The sequence below is a fragment of the Somniosus microcephalus genome, chromosome 10, assembly GCF_052327205.1.
Source record: "Somniosus microcephalus isolate GS21.2 chromosome 10, FLI_Smic_1.0, whole genome shotgun sequence".
Classification (NCBI taxonomy): Eukaryota; Metazoa; Chordata; class Chondrichthyes; order Squaliformes; family Somniosidae; genus Somniosus; species Somniosus microcephalus.
In genome coordinates, this window is record NC_140996.1 from 128,041,478 (window position 1) to 128,055,979 (window position 14,502).

General features: G+C 47.5%; 1 protein-coding gene across 2 annotated transcripts in view; it reads right to left on the minus strand.

Moving 5' to 3' along the window:
* The window catches only part of naalad2 (N-acetylated alpha-linked acidic dipeptidase 2), a 223,168-nt gene extending 222,367 nt beyond the window's left edge, over window positions 1-801 (minus strand). The window contains exons 1-2 of one of the 2 annotated variants that reach the window (XR_015079726.1): window positions 614-801; window positions 218-323 (exon numbers count right to left, since the gene is read on the minus strand). Coding sequence is in view for 1 of the 2 variants with exons in the window: in XM_085998794.1 (XP_085854920.1) it covers window positions 218-323; window positions 614-695 (188 nt within the window). In the remaining variant the exon portion in view is untranslated. The remainder of the gene's footprint in view (window positions 1-217; window positions 324-613) is intronic. The other variant, XM_085998794.1, reaches the window with a different exon arrangement.
* Between the last annotated feature and the right edge of the window lie 13,701 nt (window positions 802-14,502).

Genomic DNA, 14,502 nt, shown 5'->3' on the forward strand with positions numbered 1-14,502 from the left:
GGTGTTCGGAGGAACACGTAGCGACTGGAAATAGACAAGGGGCCAGCAGGGTGGGGAATCCTCGGGGTTAAATGCGCTGTAACGTCCCAAAAGCTTTTTTTGGGGGGGTGGGATGGTTGCAGAGAAGATGATAACATTAAAAAAAAGAAACTGCCACAAAGATCTTAGACTTAAATTGGTGGAAGCAGCACACTAAATGAAGAATTGCGTTTCTTACCGTAGATATGTTCTGATATTTTCAGCTTGCATTTCATTCAGCAGTTTGCTCCGAAAACCTTGAGGCTTCATTGGAGAGAAGTCTGCACAGGGCCGCCCAACCCATCCTATAACAGAAAGTTTCAGGCTTCAAAATCATTTGCCGAAATGTTTTGTTTTAACCCTATTCAGCCGACGAGTTTGGTAAATTAACGGCTTTGGTTAAGAACATGCAGCTCACCCGATACAAATGTTTCTTTACAGAACTGACAAGAAATGATTTATATTGATGACACTCTACCGGAGTCGAATTAAACGCAGCTCTTTAGCTTCAAGTCGGTCTGGCTCTTCTCGAAGAGGTTTCCGTGAAGGTACTTTTATCAATCTATTTCACACTATTCGGGTACTCAGTACTCACCGATTAGAAAGCCGACCAAAAAGACTGCGGTTAATGTCAACAGTATGCGCGCCCACTTGCACAAACTGTCACTCGACCTCATTTCCAGTTGGCGGTGTCTCTGATCGACCCCTCCCTTCTGTTTGACCGAAAGACTGAACTGAACTTCAATCAACTGCTGAGGGCAATTCACTCCCTTATCTGTGAAACTCTGCGAGAGTATGGAAGTATTTGTGGATTCAAACTTTAACCCAATGGCTCATGACTGATTTTAAAAAGTTGCATCTACCTAGTGTACAGATAAGGCAGAGAAGTGGGATGCATAATTGGATGCCAGTCAACCAACATTCTGCCTGGTATATATAATTTGTGCCAGTCAGTTGCAGTTAGGATGGAGGCAGGCAATGTAGCGTTCAAGCTCAGTGCTGACACTCCCCACAGTCCTGAAAATACACGTAAGTCCGAACACCCATCTCCCCACACTTTAAACAACGCACCGTGCTAACACTCCCCATGGTTCAGACAAAGCACAGCGCTAACAGTCCCCACAGTTCAGATAATGCACAGCGCTAACACTCCCCACAGTTCAGATAACACACAGCGCTAACACTCCCCACAGTTCAGACAACGCTCAGCGCTACCACTCTCCACAGTTCAGACAACGCACAGCACTAACACTCTCCACAGTTCAGACAACGCACAGCACTAACACTCCCCACAGTTCAGACAATGCACAGTGCTAACACTCTCCACAGTTCAGACAACACACAGCGCTAACACTCCCCACAGTTCAGATAATGCACAGCGCTAACACTCTCCACAGTTCAGACAACACACAGTGCTAACACTCCCCACAGTTCGGACAACGCACAGCGCTACCACTCTCCACAGTTCAGATAACGCACAGCGCTAGCACTCCCCACAGTTCAGATAATGCACAGCGCTAACGCTCCCCACAGTTTAAATAACACACAGCACTAACACTCTCCACAGTTCAAATAACACACAGTGCTAACACTCTCCACAGTTCAGACAACGCACAGCACTAACACTCCCCACAGTTCAGATAACGCACAGCGCTAACGCTCCCCACAGTTCAAATAACACACAGCGCTAACACTCCCCACAGTTCAGATAACGCACAGCACTAACACTCCCTGACATAAATCAGTCATTCATGAAAGAAAGATTTATGAAATCATACTGAGCGGCCTGTGGGTGGCGCTGTCTAGGTAGAGTATAAATACTCGGGTACGGGCCTAGCTTGCACAGGACATTCTTAACAGGAACTAGTGAAGGACACAACTAGACCTCCATGTTGTAAAACAGTTGATTAAAGCTTTGTTTAACACTTAGACCAAGTGCCTAGTAGTTTTCTTACGTCAATTTAATCAACTGAAACTTGCTCCATGCTCTGAGTGATTTTGGCAACAGATGGCTACGACTCAAATGGTAGAAGGGAACCAGACATAGTAATCAATCCATCATGGAGAAACTACTCAGACCCACCCGTCTTGACCTGGACCCGAATTCACCTACAACTGCTAAGGTATGGAAACACTGGTATCGTACCTTCAGCAACTTCCTCAGGGCTTGTGGTGAGAATGTTCCTGATAAGTTACAAATGCTTGCCAATTATGTGTTTCCTCATGTATTTGACTATATCGAAGACTGTGTAGACTATGACTCCGCTATCCAAATACTGCAGCAACTATATGTTAACGCCCCAAACAAAATTTTTGCTCAGCACTTACTGGCCACAACTCGACAACAACCCAGGGTATCACTTGACTAATTCCTTCAAAAGCTTCGCAGGTTCAGCAACGACTGTAATCTCAAAGCTGTCTCAGCTGAGCAGTACCAGGAGGAATTAATTTGTGATTCTTTTATTAAAGGAATTGCGTCTCCCTTCATACGCCAGCATCTGTTGGAGAATAAGCTGCCTATGACCAGGCATATTCTCTGGACTTAGCAAAAAAAATGCAGATGCCTATCTTTTACCATGTGCATGGACTGCTGCTATCACTTTTAGTGACTCCTCTGATAAGCCTCAGGTGGAAGCCCTCACTGATGACTCTATCCTAGCTGATGATGACCCTACCCTAGCGGCATCTTGGCAATCTAAAAAGAAGTGTTTCTTCTGTGGAGGTGCATTTCACAATAGGAAATTTTGTCCTGCTCATAATGCAACCTGCAATCATTGCAGTAAAAAAGGTCACTTTTCTAAAGTATGTCAGTCAAAAGCCTCTCCTAGGGTTACAGCTGCTATTTATAAAACTGCTCCTTCCCCAAGAGCCAGTACTAATGTTAAAGCTGTCAAGTATAAAACTGCCCCTCCTCCCATCACAGCTGTTTTCCCCAAAGCCTGTCCCATGCAGCCATGAATGTTTCGGTAAATGGACACAATTTGAGTGCACTAATCGACTCATGTAGCTCTGACAGCTTCATTGGTGGAGCAGGCTGTCAGTAAGTTAAAACTGCGTATTTACCCCTCGGACAGAGAAATTGCAATGGCGCTGACAACACTGACCACCAACTCTTCTGGCTTTTGTCTTGTCGACCTTATTCTCAATGGCCGCACTTATTTTTCTAGCTGGCTTGGGGTGCTCAAAAACCTATGCAATGATGTGCTCCTGGGACAGGATTTCCAGAAGCAACACAAAAGACTCACTTTCGAGTTTGGAGGGTCAAAGCCAGAGCTTACTATTTCTAAAGTACCATTTTGGGTGCTTTCGGCAGCTTCACTCGACAAGCCCTCCTTGTTTGCCAATCTTTCCCCCCGATGTAAGCCCATGTAAGTCACTAAATCACGACGTTTCAGTCAAGATGATCAATCCTTTATCGAGGCAGAAATCTCTCACCTTCTAGCTGACGGTATCATTGAGCCATGTTCATCTCCCTGGCGGGCTCAAGTCATCGTTGTTAAAAATCCTCTGAAGCAACACAAGAAACGTCTTTGCATCGATTACTTGCAAACTATTAACCAGCATACCGACCTGGATGCCTACCCACTACCACGCATCGATGACATGGTCAATAACCTTGCCAACTACAGGGTATTTTCAACTTTTGACTAAAATAACGCATACCATCAAGCAACGTTAAAGGACTCTGACAAAAAGTATACGGCCTTTGAGGCCAATGGTCGGCTTTACCAGTTTTGTCGCCTTTGATTTGGGGTCACCAATGGGGTGGCCATCTTTCAACGGGCAAGGGACAGCCTAGTCAAACAGTAAAACTTAACGGACACTTTTCCACATCTGGATAATATCACCATTGCTGGTCATGACCAGAAGGAGCATGATGCCAAACTCCAGAAATTTTTTGACGTTCGCCGTCGCCGCAACTTAACCTTCAATGAATCCAAATCAGTGAAATCAGTACCAACAGTCAACATCCTTGGCTACTGTTACGTTCGTGTATAATAAGAAACGGACTGTGGAGAACGGTACAACAGGTGTTCACTCAACATGGCTCAAACTGCAACTGATATGTACAGATTACTACACAGCATTATATACAGGTGTGGTCACTGCCGGTACTACAGTATACATGAGCTGTAAAAAGTAGTTCCCCCCCTTAAAGGTACATACATTACAATTCCTCCCCTTTTAGATTAACAGTACCATAACACTCATTTAACAATTAAATATCAAACTAATTACAATTAACACTTTTAACATGCAACATTAGCTGAAAATAGTCTATTTATAAATTCAGTCTTTGGGGAGGCTTCGTGATCCTTTCTGGATAGCGCCTTTCCCGAGTGTCTTGCTCTTGGTGCAGAGGCGATTCTGGCCCCCTGTCGTCGGTTGGTTCATCAGCTTCCGATGCTACTGTTTCTGGGGTAGATGCCACCTGTACATCGGGTTCATCACCAGGTACGTATGGGCGAGGCATGGGGTTGACTTGTTCCTGTGACTCTAGGATCTGGTCAGCATGGCGTCTCACGATGCTCTCCCCAATGTCCACTGTGTACATTAGTGGGCCCTGCCTTGTGCATATCGTTCCTGGCTGCCATTTTTCTGTTCGGTAGTCGCGGGCCAAGACTGGTTGCCCTACATTGAAGCTCCTTGTTGGCTTCTCATGGATGTGCTGGAATTGCTTACTCTCAACATCTCTTCGTACGTTTGGTCTGAGCAAATCCAGGTGAGATCTTAACCTTCGGTTAAAGAACATCATGGCTGGGGCCTGGTTGGTGACTGCATGTGTCGCATTCCGATAGGCAAACCGGAAACTGTCCACCTTGTGCTGCAGCGGAATGTTGTCATTGTACATAGCCTTTATTGCCTTCTTAAAGGTTTGTACGAACCTCTCAGCCAATCCATTTGTGGCTGGATGATACGGGGCGGATGTGTAATGCCTTACCCCATTCTTTTTCAAGAACCTCCGGAACTCTTCGGACACAAACTGTGGTCTGTTGTCGGAGCAAATCTGTTCTGGCAAGCCATTCCTGGCAAAAATGGTCCGTAGGACTGCAATAGTTTTCTCCGTGGTGGTGGAGGATATTTTGATGACCTCAGGCCTTTTCGAGTGCGCATCCACAGCTATTAAAAACATTGAGTCCATGAATGGACCAGCAAAATCAATATGCACCCATTGCCATGGAGATGAGGGCCACTCCCATGGGTGTAGAGGGGCCTGTGGTGATGCATTTTGGACTTTCTGGCATCCTGAGCAGCTCTTGGTCAGGTCCTCGATTTGTTTATCGATTCCCGGCCACCACACATAAGCCCTAGCAAGGCTTTTCATTTTTACCCCTCCCAGATGACCCTCATGAAGCTCATTGAGCACTCTATCCCTTAAATTGGGTGGAATTACCACTCGGGATCCACACATCAAGGTCCCCCGGAACACTGACAGCTGTTCTCTCCTTGTCGAGAATGCTGGCAACAGTGAGTCGCCATGTGCTGGCCATCCCTTCACTGTCAAATCATATACCCGAGACAGTGTCGGGTCATTTCGGGTTTCCTTTTCGATACAAGCGTTAGTTACCGGTAGGTATTCAACTATAGTCGAATGGAATATTTCGACAGGATCCACTGCTGGTGCTTCCTCCGCAGTAGGCAGTGGCAGGCGTGATAGCCCATCAGCATTTCCATGCTGTTTCGTGCCCTTATATTCAATCTCATAGTGGTGCGCCCCTAGAAAAAGTGACCATCTTTGTAGTCGTTGCGCAGTCATCACCGGAACGCCCTTCTTCGGATTAAAAATGGAGACAAGAGGCTGGTGATCAGTCAGCAAGGTGAATTTCTGCCCGTGCAGATAGTGATTGAACTTTTTCACCCCCCACACTAGGCTGAGGGCCTCCCTGTCAATCTGGGCGTAGTTACGCTCGGCTGAGGTTAGTGATCGTGACGCAAAGGCTATTGGCCTCTCTGAGCCGTCCGAGAATTTGTGCGACAACACCGTTCCAATGCCGTAGGGTGATGCATCACATGCCAACCGAATTGGTAATGCTGGGTTGTAATGGGCCAATACCTCTTTTGATGTGATTAGTGTTTTGCTCTTCTGGAATGCTCGTCTACATTCATCACTCCACTTCCATGGCACCCCAGTTTGCAGTAGGGTGTTCAGTGGGTGTAGTATTGTAGACAAATTTGGCAAGAACTTATGGTAGTAGTTTACCAGCCCGAGGAACAACCTCAGTTGTGACACATTTTCCGGTGCTGGAGCCTTGACTACTGCCTCAATCTTCTCTGGGGACTTATGTAACCCCTCTTTATCGATAACGTGGCCACAATTCAAGATTTGTTTTCTAAAAAACTCGCATTTGGGGCGGTTAGCTCGGAGCCCATATCCCTGCAATCTAGTGAGCACCTGCTCCAGGTTGGCAAGGTGATCATTGTCATTTTCGCCCGTGACCAGGATGTCGTCCAAATAACACTGGGTCCCTGGGATCCCTTGCAGGACTTGTTCCATTGCCCTCTGCCAAATAGCCGGAGCTGATGCTACCCTGAATACCAGCCGGTTGTATTGGTAGAGACCTTTATGGGTGTTGATTGTGAGGTATTTTTTTTTTATGCTTCTTCTACCTCCATTTGCAGATACGCCTGGGCCAGATCAATCTTAGTGAAGCGTTTCCCTCCAGATAGTGAGGCGAAAATATCTTCAATCCGCGGAAGTGGATATTGTACGGTGTGAAGGATCGGGTTCACTGTTACCTTAAAGTCCCCACAGATGCGAACCTTCTTTGGATCCCCAGGCATGCTGCTCAACGACTTTTTCATCACAGGGACGATGGGTGTAGCCCACTCGTTCCAGTCTACCTTTGACAGTACACCTGAACGTTCCAGACTCTCCAGCTCTGCTTCGACGGTTGGGCGGATCGCATAAGGTACCGGTCTGGCCTTAAAAAAATTTGGGGCTTGCGTTTTCTTCAATTTTCATCGTCGCTGTCATGCCTTTTAGTGTTCCAAGTCCTTGCTGGAACACTTCTTTCACGTCAGTTAGGATCTTTGACAGTCGCCCAGGTGTGACGTCGTCATCCTTTTTGTCAGCCACAGTCAGTGCCTGTATGGAATGCCAATCCAGTTGTATTTTCCGGATCCATTCACGTCCCAGTAATGGTGGTCCTCCATCTTGCAATACATACAGGTCTAGTTTTGGTGTTTCCTTACCGTCATATATAACGGTGCCACGTGCTAGTGGGTATAGGAATAGGAAGATAGAACAGATGAATGCGTGGCTAAAGGGATGGTGCAGGGGGGAGGGCTTTAGTTTCCTGGATCACTGGGTCTGCTTCTGGGAAAGGTGGGACTTGTACAAGTCGGACGGTTTACACCTGAACCAGAGGGGAACCAATATCCTTGCGGGGAGGTTTGCTAGCACTGCTGGGGGGGGTTTAAACTAACTTGGCAGGGGGATGGGGTACAGAGTGGAGCTATAGTAGGGGGTGATTTACAGCCAAATACAGAGGAAAAAACAAGTCAGCTGGGAAGGCAGAGCAAATGTGTGAAGGCAAAAGGGAATATGACAGGGCTGGAAGGCATTTATTTTAATGCAGGGAGTCTTGCAAATAAGGTGGATGAACTGAAGTTGTTGTTGAGCACATGGGAGTACGATATTGTTGCTATCACGGAGACATGGTTGAGGGAGGGTCAGGACTGGCAGCTCAATATTCCGGGGTATAGAATCTTCAGGCGAGACAGAGGGGGGTGTAAAAGGGGAGGGGGTGTTGCAATATTAATTAAGGAGTCAATTACTGCTGTAAGGAGGGATGATATATTAGCGGGTTCCTCTAATGAGGCCATATGGGTAGAACTTAAAAACAAAAAGGGGGCAAGCACTTTGCTGGGAGTGTACTATAGGCCCCCAAACAGTCAGGGGGAGATAGAGGAACAGATATGTAGGCAAATCTCAGAGAAGTGTGAAAATAATAGGGTAATAATAGTGGGGGATTTCAACTTCCCCAATATAAATTGGGATAGTCAGAGTGTGAAAGGCTTAGAGGGTGCAGAATTCTTAAAGTGCATCCAGGAGAGCTTTTTGAGCCAACATGTAGAAAGTCCTACAAGAGAGGGGGCGGTACTGGACCTAATTCTGGGGAATGTAGCCGGGCAAGTGGTGGAAGTATCAGTAGGAGAGCATTTTGGCGACAGTGACCATAATTCGGTGAGATTTAAGGTGGTCATGGAAAAAGACAAAGACGGCCCGGAAATAAGGGTTCTAAATTGGGGGAAGGCCGATTTTAATATGATAAGGCAGGATCTGGCCAAAGTGGACTGGGAGCAGCTACTTATAGGAAAATCCACATCAAAACAGTGGGAGACTTTCAGAAGGGAAATAGAGAGAGTACAACGCCAACATGTTCCTGTAAAGGTCAAGGGTGGGACCCACAAGCAAAGGGAACCTTGGATGACAAGGGATATACAAAAATGCATTAGAAATAAAAGGGGGGCTTTTGGCAGTTACAAAAGACTAAAGACGGAAGAAGCCCTAGAGGAGTATAAAAAGTGCAGGGGCATACTTAAAAAAGAAATTAGGAGGGCGAGGAGGGGCCATGAAATAACACTGGCGAGCAAAATAAAGGAAAATCCTAAGATGTTTTATAAGTATATTAAGGGCAAGAGGATAACCAGGGAAAGGGTAGGGCCCATTAGGGACCAAAGTGGCAATCTGTGTGTAGAGCCAGATGATGTAGGCGGGGTTTTAAATGAATTTTTTGCATCTGTGTTCACTATGGAGAAAGACGATGCAGACATAGAAATCGGGCAAGGGGACTGTGACATACTTGAACATATTAGCATCGAGAGGGAGGAGGTGCTAGCGGTTTTAGCAGGCCAAAAAGTGGATAAATCCCCAGGCCCGGACGAGATGTATCCCAGGCTGCTGTGGGAGGCAAAGGAGGAGATTGCAGGGGCTCTGACACAAATTTTCAGAACCTCTCTGGCCACAGGGGATGTACCAGAGGACTGGAGAACAGCTAATGTAGTACCATTATACAAGAAGGGTAGCAGGGATAAACCAGGGAATTACAGGCCAGTGAGCCTAACATCTGTGGTAGGGAAATTATTGGAAAAAATTCTGAGGGACAAAATTAGTCTCCACTTGGAGAGGCAAGGATTAATCGGGGATAGTCAGCATGGCTTTGTCAAGGGTAAATCATGTCTGACAAATCTGATTGAATTTTTCGAGGGGGTGACTAGGGGGGTGGATGAGGGAAATGCTTTGGATGTGGTTTACATGGACTTCAGTAAAGCTTTTGACAAAGTCCCGCATAGGAGACTGGTCAAGAAGGTAAGAGCCCATGGGATCCAGGGTGCCTTGGCGCGTTGGATCCTAAACTGGCTGAGTGGCAGGAGGCAGAGGGTGATGGTCGAAGGTTGCTTTTGTGACTGGAAGCCTGTGTCCAGTGGGGTACCTCAGGGATCGGTGCTGGGTCCCTTGTTGTTTGTGATCTACATAAATGATTTGGATGAGAATGTAAAAGGTATGATCAGTAAGTTCGCAGATGACACAAAAAATTGGTGGGGTGGTAAATTGCGAGGAGGAAAGCCTCAGGCTACAGGACGATATAAACGGGTTGGTCAGATGGGCGGAAAAGTGGCAAATGGAATTTAACCCTGAAAAGTGCGAGGTGATGCATTTTGGACGGACAAATAAGGCAAGGGAATACACAATGAGTGGTAGGACCCTAGGAAGTACAGAGGGTCAGAGGGACCTTGGTGTACATGTACATAGATCCCTGAAGGCAGCGGAACAGGTAGATAAGGTGGTTAAAAAGGCATATGGGATACTTGCCTTCATTAGCCGAGGCATAGAATATAAGAGCAGGGAGGTTATGATGGAGCTGTACAAAATGCTGGGGAGGCCACAGCTGGAGTACTGTGTGCAGTTCTGGTCGCCTCACTATAGGAAGGATGTGATTGCTTTGGAGAGGGTGCAGAGAAGATTCACCAGGATGTTACCTGGGATGGAGCGCCTCAGCTATGAAGAAAGACTAAACAGGCTGGGGTTGTTTTCCTTGGAGCAAAGAAGGCTGAGGGGGGGACCTGATTGAGGTGTACAAAATGATGAGGGGCATCGATAGGGTAGACAAAGAGGAACTTTTCCCCTTAGTAGGGGGGTCAATAACAAGGGGGCATAGATTCAGGGTAAGGGGCAGGAGATTTAGAGGGGATTTGAGGAGGAACTTTTTCACCCAGAGGATGGTTGGAATGTGGAACTCAATGCCTAAAAGGGTGGTAGAGGCAGGAACCCTCACAACATTCAAGAAGCATTTGGATGAGCACTTGAAATGCCATTGCATACAAGGCTATGGACCAAATGCTGGAAAATGGGATTAGACTGGACAGGGATGGATGGGCGGCGCGGACACGATGGGCCGAAGGGCCTCTTTCTGTGCTGTAAAACTCTATGACTCTATGACTCTAACGGTCACCCTTATTTTTCCTTTGGGGTAGACTTTTTGCCCTGTGTACGTCTTCAAAGAATTTTTGTGTCTCTCAAGGGTATGTGTGAGAATAGCCGCTTGTAGTCCCGTCGGTTTATGACTGTTAGGGCTGATCCAGTGTCCAATTCCATCTTTACCTGGACTTCTGCTATCTTGAGAGTGACCCAAATGGTTCGGTGATCCTCCGTTGTGATCACATTATGTAGTTTCAAACAACTCAGTTCCCTGCTTTCGGAGTAGTTATCACTCTTTTGTTCATCTGAACTATTCTCCGTCATCTTATGTACCTTCTGGTACTTTCCTTTGGTCGGTTTCTTATTGCTGGTTTTCTTTCCCGACCTGCAGACTCGTGCTATGTGTCCTACTTTTCCACACTGTCTGCACACTTTGTCTTTGAACCAGCAATCATTCTGGTCGTGTGTTGTTCTGCCGCAGCGATAGCACTTCTCTGTTCCATATGACATTTCGTTTGTGCCATATTCTTGCGATCTCTGTTGTATCTCTGCAGCGCCCCGTGCTGCTGCTTCATATGATACCACAATGCTGAAAGCCTTTTCCAGCGTAAGGTCCTTTTCAGATAAAAGCCGTTTCTGGGTTCCTTCACTTTGAAGCCCACAAACAAACTTGTCCCTTAAGGTATCTGCCAGTCCCGCTCCAAACTGGCAGTGTTTCGATAGTTTGTGCAGTTCTGTTAAATAATCAGCATTGCTTTCATCCTTATGCTGGTTCCGTTTGTGAAACTTGAATCTTTCTGCTATCAGCAGCGGTGTGGGGTTTAAATGTTCCTTTAGTATTGTTACTATGCCTTCAAAACTCTTTTCCATTGGCTTCGTTGGGGTTACTAGATTTCGTAATAAACCATACGTCTTTGCACCCATTAAATTTAACAATACCAATGCTTTCTTGTCATCTGACACCTCATTTGCCTTGCAGTACACCTCTATTTGTTCGACATATGTAGTCCAATCTTCCACTTCATTGTCAAATGCGGTGATACTGCCGCTCTTCGGCATTTTCGGTGTGGTTTAAAATGGCGTCTCCCAATGGCTTAAAATGGCGTCTCCCGTGCTTTCCTTCCTCCCCCGCTGCTGCCGACGCCGCTCCCGGCGGTTCTCGTGGCAATGGCGGCGCCTCGCTGGTTTCTGCGCGTCTCTCTCTCCCTCTCTCCGACGCTGCTCGGCCCCTGAACACTGGCTGCGCCCTGTGCGCTCTGTCCTCTCTCTCTCTCCCCGTCGACGCTGCTCGGCCCTTTGCTGTGCCGCTCGGTCGGGCTGTAGCCCGCCGCCGTCCGGGAAGGGTCTGCTGTTGCCAGCACGTTTTGCTGGACCACCTCAACTGGAAAGCCAAGCCTGGCTCTCGACAGCCTCCCTCGCAATTCTCGAGTCTCTGTTGGATGACTGGGCGGCTGCCCGTGGTCGACGCCCGAGTCTCTGGCCTTGACCTTCAATCCACTGATCTCCAGGAACGAATCCCCGGGAGGTGATGCAGAGTTGCAGGTAGGTTCGAACCTGCCTCATCGCCAATGTTACGTCCGTGTATAATAAGAAACGGACTGCGGAGAACGGTACAACAGGTGTTTACTCAACGTGGCTCAAACTGCAACTGATATGTACAGATTACTACTCAGCATTATATACAGGTGTGGTCACTGCCGGTACTACAGTATACATGAGCTGTAAAAAGTATCTCCCCCCTTAAAGGTACATACATTACAGCTACTGGGTGGGCAATGGTGTCATCAAACTGGATCCGGAGCGATTTCGTCCACTTCAGGAGCTCCCTCCTCCTACAAATCTCGGCTCTCTTCGTCGGGCCCTCGGCATGTTTGCCTATTATGTGAAGTGGATACCCCACTTTTCCGACAAGATCCAGCCCTTGCTTCACGCGAAGTCATTTCCGTTGGACGCGATGGCTATTTCAGCTTTCGACCTCCTCAAGCAACAATTGGAAAAAGCCACGCTTCGTTCCATCGATCAAAATCTCCCTTTCGTGGTCGAGTGCGATGCATCGGAGGTGGCGATCTCGGCTACCTTGAATCAAGGTGGTCGACCCGTTGCATTTCTGTCCACAACTTTGCACGGCAGCGAGCTCCATTATCCTCCTGTCGAGAAGGAGGCTACGGCTATCATCGAAGCAATACGTAAAGGGAGTCATTTTCTCACTCGTCGCCATTTCACGCTTATAACCGATCAGTGCTCCGTGGCCTTTATGCTAGATAACCGGAAACACACTAAGGTCAAGAATAACAAGACACAGCTCTGGAGAATGGAATTGGCCACCTTTGGCTACACCATACATTATCGACCCGGCAAAGATAATGTGGCCCCGGATATCCTCACGCGTGCATTCTGCTCTTCCATGTCAACTTCGACTCTTGCGGATCTTCATGCTGACTTATGCCATCCTGGCATTACCTATATGTTGTACTTTGTGCGATCTACAAATCTCCCATTTTCAATGGAAGATGAGATAAGAACATGCTCCACTTGTAGAATTTGCGCGGAATTAAAACCGCAATTCTTACGTCCGTCGGGATGGCTCGCTCATACACACTACACAGCCTATGCAGTGACTCAACATTGACTTTAAAGGGCCACTGCCTTCTTCAATGCGAAACACCTACTTGCTTACTATGGTGGACGAATATTCACGCTTTCCCCTTTGCTTTCCCCTGTCCCAATATGCTTACTTCCACAGTGATCAAATGCCTCAATCAGGTCTTTTCCCTTTGCGGTATGGCAAATTTCATCCACTCTGATCGGGGTCCCTCCTTCATGTCAAGTGAACTCAAAAGTTATCTTTCCCAACGGGGAATCACCACAAGTGAAACAACACTATCATCCTATTGGAAACGGACAGGTTGAAAGATACAATGCTATCATTTGGAATGCTGTTCGTCTTGCACTGAGGTCACACAACCTATCAGACCAGCAGTGGGAAACTATGCTCCCTGACGCGTTGCATTCCATCAGGGGTCTCCTTTCTACATCCACCAATGTTACTCCTCACGAACGATTCTTCGGGTTCCAGCGTCGCTCCACTCATGGGATGTCCCTACCATCATGGTTGGCAGCTCCTGGCCCCGTGCTGCTCTGAAGATTCATCCGATCCTCCAAGAGTGATCCCCTCATCGACGAAGTGGAACTAATGGATGTCAATCCTACATACGCATACATGCGTATGTACCCTGATGGCCGGGAGTCCACAGTTTCACTTCGGGATCTGGCTCCCTGCCCAACCGGTCCCACGGACCCAATCGATAGAGGGATCCGTATTAACGACGCTGATACTCTGCGCTCCTCCGAGGATGATGCCCTACCCGGGACGTCAAGAGATCTGCCATCTACTCCGCCGGATCAACCCGGGGAGCAGAGCGCTCCCCGCGGGATGACCACCTGAAGCCAGGACGCCGGTCAATCACCGACTACTGAGCAGGATGAAGCCAGCTCTGCGCCTGTAGGGGCCCGCACCCGGAGTCACGATCTCCCCAGTCTCCCTCAGGTCGATCAAGGCAACACAGGCTCTGCCAGCCCGCCGGTATGAGCCAAGTGACCCAGGGAACAAGACACGATCCAAGGAGACATGTCTTCCAGCCACAAATGGAGATCCAAACGACTGCTGCTATTCGTAGTCCGATTAATCTGATAGAAGGAAGTTGCCAGACTACCAACCCTTCAGGCGGGAAGAATGAAATGAATCAGTCATTCATGAAGGAAAGACTTATGAAATAATACTGAGCGGCCTGCGGGTGGTGCTGTTCAGGGAGTGTATAAGTAGTCGGGCACGGGCCCAGCTTGTGCAGGACATTCTTAACAGGAACTAGTGAAGGAAACAACTAGACTTCCATGTTGTAAAACAGTTGATTAAAGCTTTATTTAATGCTTAGACCAAGTGCCTAGTAGTTTTCTTACATCACTCCCCACAGTTCAGACAATGCACAGCGCTAACACTCCCCACAGTTCAGAAAACGCACCATACTAACACTCCCCGTAGTGTATGTACCTTTAAGAGAGAA